Raw genomic sequence first — 16,106 nt, 5'->3', positions numbered from 1 at the left:
AGGCAATATGCTTATAAGGAGTTACTCTCTTCTGTTGCAGCTGAAAGTACTAATTCATTTAGCATTCTGCCATGTCTGGATCCTAGCTGGGATGGACATGCACTTTTTTCATGTAGAGCCATAATGGGAAGCCATCTGAATTACTGAGCTTTTGTGCTCAGAACATAGTATTAGATAGGTTTTTATTAAGCTTAATACACTTAAGTACACATAATACTCTTTGCTCTCTTTGAAGCTGACAGAATTCCAGATTGTTTTGTGTAGATCTTTATTCATTCAGACAAGAGCTGTCATACTTGGACAGAATTTAGTCCAGGTTTTGCAGTTGAAGTTAAAGAAACGTTAGCAGGAAAAGTAAAATGTGCCTGTATTGGAGTCTATCAAAATAGACATACCTACTTATGGCATCTATTTACAAAGCTTTTTGTGAGGTTTGACATGGTTAGGAATTTAGTTTCACCTAAAAATAAATACTTTAAAAATCTCCAAACATACAGAACCAAAATCCACAGCAAAACCCATCTATCTTTGTAGAAGCTGTGCCAAGAATCTGAGAAGAATTACACTTATGGCTTTCTTTTTCTTGCTTCTCAATTTTATCTCAAGAAACCTTGACAACATTTTTTTGCTTAACTTGATATTATAAAGCCCATAAGTTTTCAAAGATCCATATGCTACCATATTTTTCATTTGAAATAAATTGTTTTCACACTTGGTGCAAAAAAATCAACACACCAAGCAGGGTAATTTTAAAAACTGTTATTTGCAACTTTGAGAGCCACCTGGACATACTAAAAGGCAGCTGCAGAAGAAAAAGCAAGAATGATTCTAATGGAATCTAATAGGATAATTCTGTGCTAATGGACTAAATTAAGTTTGCATTAATCTTTTAATTTTTTTTTTTTTTGCAGGAATACTCAAAATATCAACTTTATGTGTAATGCTCTTTTATTTTGTATCTCTGTGTACAGTATATTCCAATATGTATTCATAGCTCTGAAAAGTTATTTGCAGTAGTTTTTGCTGGATGGTGATGACCTCTGTAAGCAAAAGTGAAAAATTATTTTGGAAAATAAGCCTCCCGTTTGATTAATTGGGGGGAAAAAACCCAACAAAATCACCAACCCCCCCAAATAAATGGAGCATTCTTTACTTCTGTAAATTCACATTAAGTCTTATGTGATCAAATAAATATTAACTGTATCTGTAACAAGATTATATGTGCAAAATAGTCTTAGCCATTTTTTATTAAGAAAATTGAAATAAGAAAAGATGTCTTTGTAGACAAAATATGGTGACTCAGAAAACTGCACAATTTATTCTGGCTTTCAGTTAGGATCAAGCTTGGAATTTTATACTGTTTACAATTGCTAAAAATTTCATATAATTTGTTTTCTGCATTTCTGATTTCATGTATGTTTGCAGATGAGACGCTGAAACTGTTAAAAGAGCTAACAAGTAGAAAATCTCTTCAAGTGCCAAATATCTATTACCATTTGCCTCATTTGTTGAAAAATGAAGGAAGCCTTCAACCTTCTGTGCAGGTTGGCCTTGGAAGGACAGGAGGTATGCTGATATGATGGTTATTTCATGTTTTATATTTGGAGGACCTTCTAGTTTTAGGAAAAGAATTTACTGCATTATTTTGGTAGATGAAGGACATCTCATTTAACTTGTGTGATATTGAAATCCTTTGAATTCACACTGAATCTGAGATGAAAGGAGCTTGGTTTCAGCTTTGCTCTTTTCTGCATAATCTCAGTCACACCCCATGCCATGTTAAGGTGCACATTAAGAAGCATTTAGTTTGGATGAATTTTTTTGTAGCTAAAGGGAAACAAAGCTCAGGCATTTCAGATTCTGAACTGCTAATGGGTATATCCCTTTGGCTTTCAGATTTACAGGGCAACCATGCATGGTCATAATTACTTTAGCATTGATGTTTCTCTTGTTCTGAACAGTATATTTCAATATATAAATTAAAAGTTGAGAGAACTAAGATAACCAGATATAATTTCATCAATAAAATCTGGACAGTGTTGTAGTTAATCCTAGCTTGTATTTTTTCATTACTTCAGTGAGTTTGATTGCTCCTTCTTTTAACAGAAGGTATGCCTGTATGACAAATGTGTGGGCTCAGGCCACAGGTTTATTTTTCTGACTATAAATACAATTTATTTCGTTGTTGTTGTTCAGGGAGGAAAAATCGAATCATTTGTTATTGTTTTAAGTGAAGTCTGTATTATATCCCCTGGGAATATATAGCACAAATTTGGAATTATAAATAGGAATTGGAATCAGATTTATTTAATTAAACAGAGGGAGGAAATTCAGGGTTTTAGGACTTGATGAAGTCTGCTTTATCCTTTCACTGCTTTCCTGGTGCTGTCTGTAGTGTTCCCAGAAGGTAACCAGCCCTAGGTACAGTGCAGATGAAAAACAATGGAAAAGTTAAGCAACACAGGACTCAAATAGCTTGATGAAAGGCAGTGTTAATAACTTTGTAGCTGGGGATGTATTGCTTTGCATTTGTGGTGCTTTTATCAGAGGAAAGGAATTTTGTTGAAGAACTTCCATGCAGTTCTGTTGTCCTGGACTTGTTTATTTAGAAGAACCACAACCAGGTGCAAGGAAAGTAATAGAGGCTTTCAGGAGTTTTATTTTAAAAGATGACTTCTGAGAAATGAAATACTTGAGTTCTGAAGAATGGTTTTATTAGTTTTATTTTTAAACTTCAGTTAGGGAATTTAATCACTCTTGGTTTCCCTTGTCTGAGTAATACCTTGGTTGTTGATAATTTCCCATTGCACTGGGGTTTGTGTGACAGCATTTTGGTAACAGGGAGGCTACAGGGTTGCTTCTCTAAGAGGGGCCAGCAGCTTCCCCTGTCTCCAGTGGAGCCAATAGCCAGACCAGCACCACTGGAATAACAGATGGAAGAGGGGGGGAAAAACTGCTCAAGGGCAATTGCAGCTGGAGAGAGGAGTGAGGACTGCAAGGTCAGTGCAGAAGGAGGGGGAGCAGGTGCTGCAGGGCAGAGTCCCCTGCAGCCTGTGGTGAAGAGCGTGGAGAGGCAGCTGTGTCCCTGCAGCCCACGGAGCAGAGATCCACCTGCACTCTCTGGAGGACCCCATGTCACAGCAGGAGGGTGCCCAAAGGAGGCTGTGACCCCACGAGAAGCCCACACAGGAGCAGGCTCCTTGGCAGGACCTGTGGACCCATGGAGAGAGGAGCCCAAGATGGAGCAGCCTTACTGGCAGGACTTGTAACCCTGTGGAGCACCCACAGTGGAGTAGCCTGTTCCTGAAGGACTGCAGCCCATGGAAGAGAGCCATGCTGGAGCAGTTTATAAAGAACTGCTGCCTGGAAAAAGAACTGCCACTGGAGATGTTCATGGAGGACCATCTGCCATAGTAGGGACCCCATGCTGGATTAGGGAAAGAGTCTGAGGAGTCCTTCTACTGAGGAGAAAAAAGTGGTGGAGGTCATGTGGGATTAACTGAATTCCAGCCTCCATTCCCTGTGCTCCTGGTAGGGAGGAGGTAGAGAAATCAGGGGTGAAGTTGAGCCCAGGAAGAAGGGAAGGGTGACAGTGTTTTAAGATTTGGATTTATTTCTCATTACTCTCTGTTCATTTGCTCAGTAATAAATTAACTTCCTCAAGTCTGCTTTGACTGTGACAGTAAGGAGGGGTCTCTTCCTGCCCTTATTTCTACCCACAAACTTTTTGTTATATTTCTCCCTGTCCAGCTGAGGAAGTGAGTGATAGAACAGCTTTGGTGGGTACCTGGCGTCCAGTCAGGATCAGCCCATCACACCTACACAATAGTCTGGCATGTCTAGGGTTGGGGGTTTTTTGTCTTCTGTGTTCTGAGAATTGGTGTTAACTGTTAGTCATGCTCCTGATGCTGGGTGGCATATTTTAAAACTATTTTTAATTACTGCAATCTCCACCTTTTAAACCTTTGCATTCATTAAGCAATGCCTTATTGCAAGATTTTTGTTTTCTATCTTGTGTATGCAGTCACTGAAAGTACCTTTCTGATCTGTTTGATTTCAGTTTCCATTGTAATGGGAATACCTACAGTGAAAAGAAAAGTCAAGTCTTACCTTACAGAAACTCTCCACTCCCTTATTGATAAGCTGTCCCCTGAAGAAAAACTGGATTGTGTTATGGTTGTCTTTATAGGAGAGGTAAAATTGCTCAAATTTTTTTATACAATTTCTAACCTGCCTTTAATCACAAGTAACACTCCTTTCAGGAATTGATGAGGATCTGCTTTTTCTTCAAGATGCAGACAGATGACTCTCCTTCCAGGAAAAGGAAAGTGTCAGTCTTGGGTTTCTGACATACAATCCTGAAGAGCCCAGCTTTTTCTGTAATTCAGGGGAATGGATTCAGTGGAGTGGTTATTTTGCAAATCTTCTTATGTTTATATTTAGTGGCAAAGATGTGTTATTCCTCAACATAAGAATAATGGCTAAGGAGCTCTGTTGTAGGGGAGGATTCCTCCCATTTTCTTTGTGCTGCTGCTTAGTCCTCTGTCAAACGAGTGCTGCAGTTGGAGATGTGAGGCACAGATTGTTATTGAATTAATTTTCTGGACAATGTGGATGTTTGAAGCCCAGACCTTTTTAATGGATTAATTCAGTGTTCAGTTGGACTGTTTATTCACTTTGGCTCTGATTTAGTGGAAATCAAATTCAGGAAAATGATAGAGTACTTTCAGAAATAATTCAGTTGGATGCTGGGAATTGCATGTACCTATTTTGTTCTCTATGCCCTTCTCAGAAGTCTGACTTGGACAGTGGGAAATTTATGTTTATGTTTGACCTTCATCCATCTAACTGTAGTCCTCTGCTGAAACAGGCTTTTATAAGTCCCACAGATGAAAATTCAAATCCCCAATTATAACTGAAAATGGTTTTAATTTAGTGAGCCAGTGTCCATTCAGGGATGAATCAGTGGAAAATCAGGCATTTTAATACTTCTATTATCAACATGTTTTAAAACTTTCATTGGAAAGTTCATAAACATTTTGCTTTTATCTGAGAATTGTTTCTTAATATTTTCTAATGCAAATTGCACTATTTTCTTTTTCTTGACAGCCATTCAAAAACTATCTGTCTGGATAGATACTGTTTTTCTGGAAAAAAAAAAGCTTTCAAAAAATTTATTGGTTGAAATATCAGGGAACAGAATTCTTTCTGAATTACTGGAATGCTGTTTTTCTTCACTGTATTAGTTGGAGAAATTTTATTGCCTGTGAATGTGGCTTCTTTTCAAGGTTTAAAACTGAAGTTTCTTTTGTTTTGCTTAAGGAAGTCTGAGCTATGAGGTCTGTCTGGTATCATTGGATTCTCTGTCTTCTGCAAAATCTGGACTAGGAGTGGAGTGTCCCCAGTGCCCCACCTTTTGTTGCCTTAGACAAGCCATATTGCTGTACCTGGGTTTTCCATGACTGGAAACTTCCTTCCTTTGAGGTGCTGTGGGATAGTCTCACCTTGGGAGTGTTCCTGCAGAAGTGACCACCAGTGAATGGAACATTTCAACACTGGAGCTACTGCTCCTGTGCCCATGGAGAGTTGTGTGGTTACACAGCAGTTACCCCCTGTGTCTTACCTCTTTATTGCACTTTGAGAACAGTTCTGTGTGCTTATTCAAGCACCTGTTTTGGGCACTGCAAGTCAGGAATGTATGGGAACATCTGAAGAACCAAAGTGTACATTTTCGTTCTCTTGTAACCACTTGCTAGATTTGCATTTCTTGTTCTTTACTCCATCCAATTTGTTATCTTTCCTTCTTTATTCTTGGACCATCTTTTTATTTTCTTAAGCTCAATATCTTACTGTTTGCTTTGCAGTTGCTACAGGGGACTCTCTACATGATTAATATGGTGCATTAAATACTTCATCCTGAATTATGCAGTGCTTTTTCTGAGTTATTCTGTGTATTTCAGTTTCCTTCTGCAAGATGAAAACTGTAGGTTTATTAAGCATTTTCTCTGGCTGTTTGAAAGAAGTCCTACTCCTCTGGTAGACTTCTGTTCCTCCTTAGATAAAAAGAAGGGCTGTGTCTTTTAAAATAGCCTTGTCTGTGGCATATCCTGGTCTGAAATGCATTAGACTATTGCTGTCATTAACACATGCAATAATAAGAGCTTATTTAAAAATACATTAGAGCTTTGACCAACTATGCTTATTTTAAAAATTATGTCAAAAGTTTCTAAAAAAAGGTATGGCCTCTGCTCAAACATATGTGCAGTTTAAGTACAGCAAGAAATGGTCATGGGGTGAGATTATGTAATTTTGCTAATAAGCTTAAAATTACTATCTGTGCCTTGTAGCAACAGCAAAAAAGGGAGCACAAGGCTACAAAAGTGGGTTTGGAAGAAAATGATTGGAAAAAAATAGCATTTTAAAAGGATTTTAGTGTTTTTCTTGCTATCTTTATTTGAGAAATCTAATTTACAGTTTTTAAGAAGCATTACTGGGAGCCATAGTCGTGGACTGTGATCTCTGTGCTAAGCATGCTACAAAACTCTTCTAATACTGCTATGTTTTTAGTAGTTCAATCTCACTCATTTCTTGTAATTTCATTTTTTACTAGAAAACAAATTAGAAGGCTGATGGCCTTCTGCAAACAGCATCAACACTGTAAACAGGAGCTAGTAAATATAGATGCAGTATGGTTGCTAAATAAAGAGATCTGCATATTCATTTACTGTATGGATATTTCTCAGTAATATAATTGTACATAGTAAATTTCCATACTGGAAGTTCAAGAAACTCTGAAATATCTCAGCTGATGTGACAACTAATCACCAATTTAAATAATTACTAGCATTGCTTGACAGTAAACTGTTCAATTGTCCTAGTTACTGACATATGTCTGTGTTCTCCAATTTGTTAAAATCACTTTATGGCAGAATAATTTGCAGGTACTCATTAGGATGACTAATAAATAGGTATGATTCATTATTCCTTAATACTTCAAAATCTTTTTGTTCCCCCTCACTATGTAGCTAGTTTCTAGTTCATATGAGTTGAAAACAAATTATTTAAATCTCATTAACCTGCTTTGTACAAGAACTCGTTTTTAGAATAAGCCACAGACTCTGGGTTTAAGAAATCATAAACTCTGAGTTAAAATTGTTGTCTAGTATTTTTATTTATTAGGGTTTGCAATTAACATGGGAAACATGGCTTTGAAGTACTTTAAATGAACATAGTGGAACAACAGACGTATATAGACACACAGAGCTCAATATGAGAGAAATTAGAATACTTTCCTGGTATCTAAACAAAATGTTGTTTCTTTTTTTCTGTGGTGAGGTCTCATTTACAATGAAGAAAATGCATCTTAGACTTGTTCTAAATATATCAGAAATTATTGTCAGTTCACTTCATTAATCAGAGACTGCACTTAGCACAGTCTTTTGTACAAACAGCAATCAGTGCATACTGGAAAGACTATAAGCCCTTGATTTGACCAAAAATATCAGAAGGACAAATCATTTCAGGAGGAATTGGAAGCCACTACAGGTATGCAAAAGCATTTTGCTATTTCTGTGTGCTGCTGATTACACCTGACTAGGTAGTAATTGACCAGCCATTTATTCTTGGAGCATTAGGCCACAAGTTTTACTTTCTTACATATTCCTGATTTAAGTCTTACTCTGTTGTTTCATGTATGTACAGTTCACTTAAGCTGGAAAAATTTACATATCTAGATTATCTTTTACTGTCACTGTTATCTCTTTATGTAAACAGTGGCTGCTAAATTAAGAGATGTTGATCTTTAGTAGTGTTTTCTCTGTGGTCCTTCTGTTGAGAATATTTTTTTATTTATTGTTTCTTTGGAAAAGTTTCTGCCCTAGTTAGGTCAGTGTGACACAAGCACCCAGGAAGGTACCATCCTGTGCATGGATATGAACAAAGCCTTAGCAAATTAAGGACTGGCTGCATGTACTGGGTCAAATCTTGCTGAACCTGTTTTGTAAGTACTGACATTGCAGTGCAATATGTAAACCTTTTCCACAAAATAAACAAGCCTGTATTTTCACCTCTTCTTGCTCTGGGCCTGAGTTATAGTTCTCTCTGATTGGCAGCTCTCTTGATAGAAAACAAAAGAGTATTTTGACTGTCTTGCTCTCAACCTGGATGTATTAACATCATCCTAGCTACAGAGATGTTCATGCTTTCTGCTAATTGTTTGTGAGCTGCCCCTTCTTCGAACTGCTCTGGAGAGTGTACTCCCAGTCCCTGAAAGATCTGACAGTGCATCTTGAGTTGGAAAAAGTCTTGTAGATCTTAGTGTGTACATAAATATGTGTACATGTGTACTGTACATATATTTTTAAAAAAATCAAAGCTAATCGAAGTCATGTCAAGATACATAAAATAACATTAAAAGCCTACAGAGATGGGAATCTTTGTTTTGGACATCTCACTCAAAGTTGATCAGGATGAATATGCCTTCTTGATACACTGCCAGCTCTTGTATCTGAAAAGGTAGCTTGACCTGTCAGTGAGAAGTTGAGATATTTATGCTGTTTTTGCAGTCCCTCTCTTTTGTCACCTAAGCTTTGGTACACAGGAGTATGGACTGCTGATACTGGGCACCAGCATAGGATTTTACGCTTCTCTTTTCATGTCAGTGACTAGCAAATTTTCAATAAGGAATTTAACCAGTGATAAAAATCTTTCTTAGCTCTAAGAAAAGATCCTTGACAGGATGTGAAAACTTGAATGTACCTGAGACAAATTTGCTATCTCAGCACAAAGATAAAGTCCAGGATTTTGCTCTTTCCCCAAGCCCTAGACTTGTATGACTGAAAAGCTTCTCTGAGATGATTGCTGAGGTGCACCTGGGCCACAATAACTACCTGATGCTTCTGGTAAGGGAACATCACTATTGATAGCCAGAGTTGTCTGGTATCTCTGGTGACATCTAGAGTATTTGTGAGGTGGGAAGCAGCAGTAATAATCTTATTTCAGAAGCATTGCAGCAGATGACTTCATACTTGTATGGTAGAGTGAATTGGCACTGAATTTTTTGACAACACTATCAAGTTTTGCTACAGTGGTCTGCCTTGACCTAAAAAGTCCTCTGTCCTCCAAATAAAGAGCACAAATTGTAGAAGAGTACTTCAGACTACACAGCAACTGTCCATCTTCTGCAAGACAAACTGGCTAGACCATTTCAACAATGGCTTCCCCAAGGAGAACAAAAGGTTTCCCATGCTGCAAGGCAATATGTGCTGCTTTCTTCCAGACTCCACAAAACTAGTAGTGGCTGTATGACACTAGCATAACTTGCATCTGAAAGTCTGGTCTTGCATTGTAATGTGATGCTTTTTGCTCTGGCTGGCCTTCTTAAAAACTCAGCTTGTTCTTTGACACGCTGTTGTGCTTCACAGCACAATCCATATGGATATTTGCTCTCATGATTGAGGATCTGACAGGCAGGGCACAAGGGTAGGGAGAAACAAGAGTGGAGTGGTACAAGAGTATACTTGTATTCCTGCTATTGCTGCCAAAGGCTTTTGCATTATGAAACCCTGCCCTGAACTGCATTGGGTTAATCATAGAAATGACTGGAGACAGAAAGAATTGTCTTGCCTATGTGGTGGAGGGGGGAATTTAAGGGAGAGATGAAGTCATTAGCTCATGTAGGACACAGGCTGCATTTTGCTTATGTAACATTAGCTGGTTATGTTATGACACTATTCTCACTCCTGTTTCTTGCCTTGCTACTTGGTCTCACGTTCCATGTATTTAATTTGAACTCACTGCTTCAGATTCAAAAGACCCAGTATTTCTGAATTTAATTATTTTTAAGCTGCATTTGTTGAACTCTAAAAGATGATACTACCTTTTTCCACAGTCTTTGTTTATGTATATACACCACTGCAACCACTGGAAGCCACTGCTGCATGTTTTTTCCTTAGGGCTTTGTCTTTACTGCATGTATATCCCAAATAGGTCAAATGCCACATTAGTGGCTGATTTTTCCTATGAAAATTTTATGCCCCGTGTGTAGGTAATGATACTTATATGTACTTAAACTATTTCAGGGCAAATAAAAGTGTAGTTTGCCTTTTCTGAAGGCTGTAATTTCATATTGCTTGTCATTATGTGAAATACATGGTAAAATTATCCCACTCCTGTGCTATGGGATGATGAAAGATCAAACAAAATTGTAATTAGTAAGCAATGAAATGACCACACTGTGCAGATTAGCATGCTTGTTTCTCAGGGTTTTCTTGAAAGGTGTTCTTGAATAATGTAAGTCTTGCTTCCAGTAGATTTCATTTAAGAATTGAGATCTGGATAATCTAGATAATCTAGTCTAGATAAATTTCCAAGACGGTGGAAGTCCTCAAGGGCAAGACTTTGGAGGAGTAGCTGAGGTCTCTTGGGTTGTTGAACTTTGAAGAGAGGACTGAGAGGTGACTTCATCCCAGTCTGCAGCTTCCCCCACGTGGTCAGTGGAGAGGGAGATGCTAATGTCCCTTATCTGGTGACCAGTGACAAGACACATGGAAGTGGTGTGAAGCTGCATCAGGGGAAGTTCAGACTGGACACCAGGAAAAGATTCTTCACTCAGTGGTCAGTCATGGGAATAGGCAGCTGGTGGAAGTGGTCATGGCGCCATGGCTGTCAGAGCTCAAGAAGAATTTGGATGATGCCTTTAGTCATATAGTTTAGTTTTAAGTAGTCATTTGAGGAACTTGGTGTGGTCTTGATGATCCTTTTGGGTCCTTTTTAGCTTCAGAGATTCTATGAATTGCATTTTTTTTTTTCTATGCATCTGCCACTTAGGACATTAAATAAAATTTTGGTCATAAATGCCATGGTTTTTCTTACATTTTTAGAAACGGTCTACCTTCTGTTGTTCTTGAGGGTATGAAGTAAGGATTTAACAGTATGAAAGGGTTAATTCTTAAAAGAAGAAAGCTTGGTTTTGTAGGACATTTGGCTAGCTGTTCATCAGAACTTCCTAGCCTCTCATTTTGTCTGCTAGCTAATGTCTTCTGCTGCTTTGCTGTGCACACACTCACTCATAAAAATCAATAAGGAAATTCAGAAAGTTCGCTGCTGCTTTGGCTCTTTCTTCATTTGTTGAGAATTATGATTCAGACAAATGTTAGAATAATCACAAATTTGATTTGCCAGCACTTCAGAAAAGTTCTTTAGAGAATTGGAGCACAGCATTTTGCAAAAACAGAGGAAAGTTTAAAACTTATTTCACTGACAATCTGCAACTTCAGTTTGTTCTACAACAGACTCTGAGGCTTTTTTAAAAGAGAGATTCATCAAAGCATTCTACATGCATTTGTCATCAAAATTGTTGATGTAAACAGTTAAAACTTAGATACAGCCATGTTCACTGGTTTATGAAACTCCACAGATCTCGTAAACGAGAATCTTTTCTTGTTGAGAGTTTAGATAGGCTCAAGGGGATGCTAATGAGGTACCTTGAAGATGAGTCTATTGAGGAATATTAAATACACAAAATCATCACATCTGTCTCAGGAAGTAACCTGAACTGAAAGTAGTTGGAGCGTGGATGATAGCAGGAGGGGGTGTTGTGTGTGCTTGTCTTGTTCTTATTCTTTGCCATGTATCATTTCATGGCTGCCTTTGATGGAAGCAAGGTGCTGATGGCAATCAGTCCTTGGTCTGGTGTGAGTAAAGGAGGATGTCCTACTTCAAGTGTTTTTCATTGTCTGGAAGATCAGTAATTTCATGTGACTAGGAAGAAAGAACAGCCCAAATGATTTGAACTGCTGATACTAAAATAACCATCGCTACTTATGCCTTTCAATATGGAGTTCTCTGAGATCCACTCACCAGGACAAAGTTCTTTGTAAGGCTTCATGTGATTCATTGATAAGATGCATCCTTGTGGCTGGAAATTAAACTCTTTGGCTGGGGCCTTACACAATTTTGCACTTATATGCTTTAAAGGGATTTATTCTTAAAATATTCATTTGTGCTTCTTTTTTACGCGTCCAGAATTCCTAGGGATTTTTTAATCTTCAGCCTTAGGAGTTTTAGTAAGAAAAAATGGTAGTTTTAGTAATGCCTTTGGATTTGATAGAAAAAAGCATTGTTAGCTGTATTGTTGTGATCACCAGCAACATTTCATTTCAATAGTTAGAAGCAGCACTGATACCATGAAACAGATTTTAAGTTCATCAGGTCTACTCCAAAGTTAACCCAACGATTTTCGCTGGAAGCCTAAAGAACAGTTATACATTTTCTTTCTTGGTGACTTGTTTTTTTAAATCTGGATTTGTCTTGTCCTGTTTAAGATGATTGGAGATGAGCTGTCTTGTGTCCTTCAGGTTGATAAAGAGGACCTTGTATCTTATTTTGTCAGGGCAGTAAACACTTATTCCTTGAAAATGGAGAATAGATTTTGATTAATAATGGAATTTTTTTCTGTTCCTTTTAAGTTGCTGATTGAATTTACTGATACTGCTTGAAAGATCCCTAGATTTAATTTAGCTATTCCAAATTTCCTTCCATTGCTACCCTGCAAAGTCTTCCGTCTACTTAACTCTTCCCTTGGTATAGTCACAGCTTGATCAAATTTGTTGTGTATTCTCATTTCATGATTTTGTATGAATTAACATCAAAGTGCCACCTTCTTGGGACATGTCCATTCAAAGGGTGTTGGCAAAGATCCTACTTAGTGTTAGCCTGGGCAGTGAGAGGACTTGATTGTCTCTTGAAGTTCTGATGTAGAAAGATGTTTTGTGCTGAAATCCTGGTTCTGAATCTCATATGGAGCTGGTAGATATAAATACAACTGCTTACTTTAAAATGATGGCAGAATACAGTGTTTTAATGCATTTGATCATGTGAAAAATGACATCAGCTCTTCTCATCTACGTGTTCTTTTTCTTTCTAAAAGTGTCATCTGCTTTTGCACTGCAGTGATACAGTGATTGCTGATTGAGAAGGAAAAGTTGCCTACTAAGCCAGCAGTGGTATTTTCTGTATCTCATGTTCATAGCAGCTAGACCAGACCTTCTTGACTTTTTGTGACAGCCAAGATTACCATATGAGGTTGGAAGACTTCAAGCTGCATCTTTTTGATGTGATCCTATTGTGATTACAGCTCTGACTGGGGGAACTGCCAGCCTTTCATGTGAAGCACACAAACAAATAGTGGGAAGTAGGGAGAAAACTCTCTTATTCTGGACTTTTTTTTTCCCTGATTGTGTTGTTTCCTGTACAAGAGTGTAAGGTTTTACAAGCAGTAGCAAGGCTTCATGGTAGTCTGGAAAACAGGTCAAACCTATTCTCACTAGGGAAATGGGCACTAAGGCACCAGCTTGTGATCAAATAGATTATTCCAGTTGGCATGAAGTTTGTCATTTATTTTAATCTCTGGAAAACTGAATAGGAACTAGCTGTGTTTCTCCTGAGTGTGTGTAGGTAGATATATAAATCCTATATTTTTCAATGCAATTTCAATATGGACTGTATTACATCTGTTGGAGTCTTAATGCTGGACTGAGTAATTGAAATTTAGCATGCCAACTGAAATGCAAATTTTTGTCTTTTCATGTGATGATTGAACTGCAATTTCTGTATTTTTAATGTTTAAAAGGTTTTGAAAAGAGAGAAAAAGAAATGCTTCAGTTAAAGATGGATATACTAAAATTATTTTTAGGTAGTCACTGGGTTACTGTGATTTGCAGCTGTTACACAAAACAGAAAAAGTTATGTGTAACTCCATTCTATCAATTAAATGTGTATAGACACTCCATAAAAGTATTTAACCAGTGATGTATAAAGGTCCATATGGACTTGTGAGTCTCCTTGTGTGGAACACAGTGTGAGATGAGTTTAAATTGTGAGCACCTTACCAGCTTACTAAAACTTCTTCCCAGCATAAGGCATAGCACTTAAAAGAAAATACCTGTGGCAAAATTACAAGAAATACTTTCTATTCACATGTTCTTGTGGTATTTAAAATCTGCTTTTGGAAGAAATCCACTGCTGTTGTTATCCGTTTTGAAAAGCGTGCGTCACTGGCATTATGTTTGATTTCATAAAAAGAAATCTTTAAAAAATAGAAATGGTGATTTTTTTTTTTAAGATCAAAGGGTGAGCACCTTTCTCAAACAAGATTAAAAGTTCTATAGAAAGGCTTGGGGGGGATTTATTCTCTGTGTATAATCCTTTAATGATATCCTGTCTTACAAATTCATCGGAAAAAATTTGAGCTGTTCCTTTGTTTCTGGCATTTCAAAGACAACTCTTTCTTCGGAATCCTCATGAGCCAGAATCTGGGTTGATTTATAGACTATTCTTTTAAAAAAGTTAAACAATATGTCAAATCATTAGATTAGTAAGTGTAACAAAGACCAGGGTTTTCAGTCACATTTATGAGTTCACAAATTCTCTTTTCTTGGAATGCATGTGTACAGCCAGGTTGAATAATTGCCCAGTGCTGGGAATTTAGATGATCTAGACTTTTCCAGAATGTCACGATTTATATTTTCACCAATGATTAATTTTTAGAATTGTTGCATCTATGAGAAGTGAGTGATTGGTGGGATTGGTTGTCCCTCAGATTTAGTCTCTGATGCAAAAAAGCAGCCCTAGTCAGAAAGGCAGCAGGCTCCACTGCTCTCTGTGGTTAGGGCATTTGCTTTAAATGCAAAGCTTAGGAGATGTACTTTTGAAAGAGGAGAGAGTGTGTGTGTGTGTGCGTGTGTGTGTGTGTCTGTTCAATGCACTGTTTTCCAGAAAGATTTATTTGGTAATATTTTCTTATATATCATTGTTATTGTTGTATATAATAATAATAACATAAAGTTCTTCCTACACAAACACTCAGCGATCATTTCGTCATCAAGAGTGTAAGGTTTAACACTTTTCTGTTAAGTGCAGGGATGCACTTATTATTCCCCTCTGTTTGCAAAATTTCTCATATCAGAGGTAAGACATAGTTACATGTGTGTTGTGTTCTTTTATTGCTCCAATATCTTATGCAATTAAAATGGTTTTGAAGGACAGCCACCTGCAATGTTTATTTTACTTCATTCTCTTGACATGTAACTCTAGAACTATCAAGTAATCTATTCTTTTTTTTTTTTTTTTTTTTTTTCCCCCAGACTGATCTTGATTATGTTAACAGTGTTGTTGCAAGCCTGGAAAGAGAGTAAGTTGTAGTTTTAATTGGGGATTTCTTACTTTATTGATGATAAAATAAATCAGGTTGTAATAAGCAATTAAAAATATTCTGGAAATAGAGGTCATGCCTTTTTGTTTTGTAGAGCTTTGGACTTCTGAATAAAAAAGTAAGACAAATTAAGAGGTAGTGATTCAGTCAATTAAACTGTAAAATATTAGGTGGGATTAAATTATTTGATGCACCATAAACAGGTGGGATTGTTTAAACATGAATGGAAATTTGTGACGTCTGTGTTAGGGCCTTGTATTCTGTATGTTCAAAGAGAACTGTAGGAAAAAAAATCACCAGTTTCTGAAAAAGCACAAAAAATGTTTAGAATGTGTTTGATTCTGATTGGCAGAAGGTGATAGTGCTCTGAAGGACATGCTATACTGCTGTTCTTCTATATGGCTCATGTGAGCAAGTCCTCATTCCCAGACATAACAACTGCTCCAACAGACAGCGAGCAGGAACTACAGGACTCAGAATCTCTCCTGTGACTTCAGGGTGTTTCTATTGGCAGGTTTTCTACAGAGATCAATTCTGGCTTGGTGGAAGTAATAGCCCCTCCTGCAACATACTATCCTGACTTGACAAACTTGAAAGAAACATTTGGAGACTCAAAAGAGAGAGTGAGGTAGGTTTATTCCCCCAGATCTTTTCCCATCTCCTCCCACACCCACACTTCAGTTGTTTATAAAACGGCAAGTGGGATGTGAATTCTTGAAATGTTTTCTTACTGTAATTCTTGCAAGAGTGGGGATGCTAAAAGTGCTCTGTGAATCCATCTCATTCTTAGCTACATGCTGCTCTGTGCATGATCAGAGCCTGTGCTTGGTTGAATCCATTTAGTGGTAAAATTTGGGAGGAGAACTAAGACTTTGGCTAGACTTTTGTTCCTGTA

At 37.5% G+C, this 16,106-nt stretch overlaps 1 protein-coding gene across 1 annotated transcript in view; it reads left to right on the top strand.

The window, feature by feature from the left end:
* Positions 1-16,106, top strand: part of MGAT4A (alpha-1,3-mannosyl-glycoprotein 4-beta-N-acetylglucosaminyltransferase A) — a 76,698-nt gene that overhangs the window by 29,541 nt on the left and 31,051 nt on the right. Inside the window, exons 4-7 of the mRNA XM_030234985.2 lie at positions 1,426-1,566; positions 4,061-4,194; positions 15,144-15,190; positions 15,726-15,839. Of these exons, the coding sequence (XP_030090845.1) occupies positions 1,426-1,566; positions 4,061-4,194; positions 15,144-15,190; positions 15,726-15,839 (436 nt within the window). The remainder of the gene's footprint in view (positions 1-1,425; positions 1,567-4,060; positions 4,195-15,143; positions 15,191-15,725; positions 15,840-16,106) is intronic.

Source organism: Serinus canaria, chromosome 1, assembly GCF_022539315.1.
Source record: "Serinus canaria isolate serCan28SL12 chromosome 1, serCan2020, whole genome shotgun sequence".
NCBI classification, from domain to species: domain Eukaryota; kingdom Metazoa; phylum Chordata; class Aves; order Passeriformes; family Fringillidae; genus Serinus; species Serinus canaria.
This window is presented reverse-complemented; position numbering and strand designations above follow the sequence as displayed.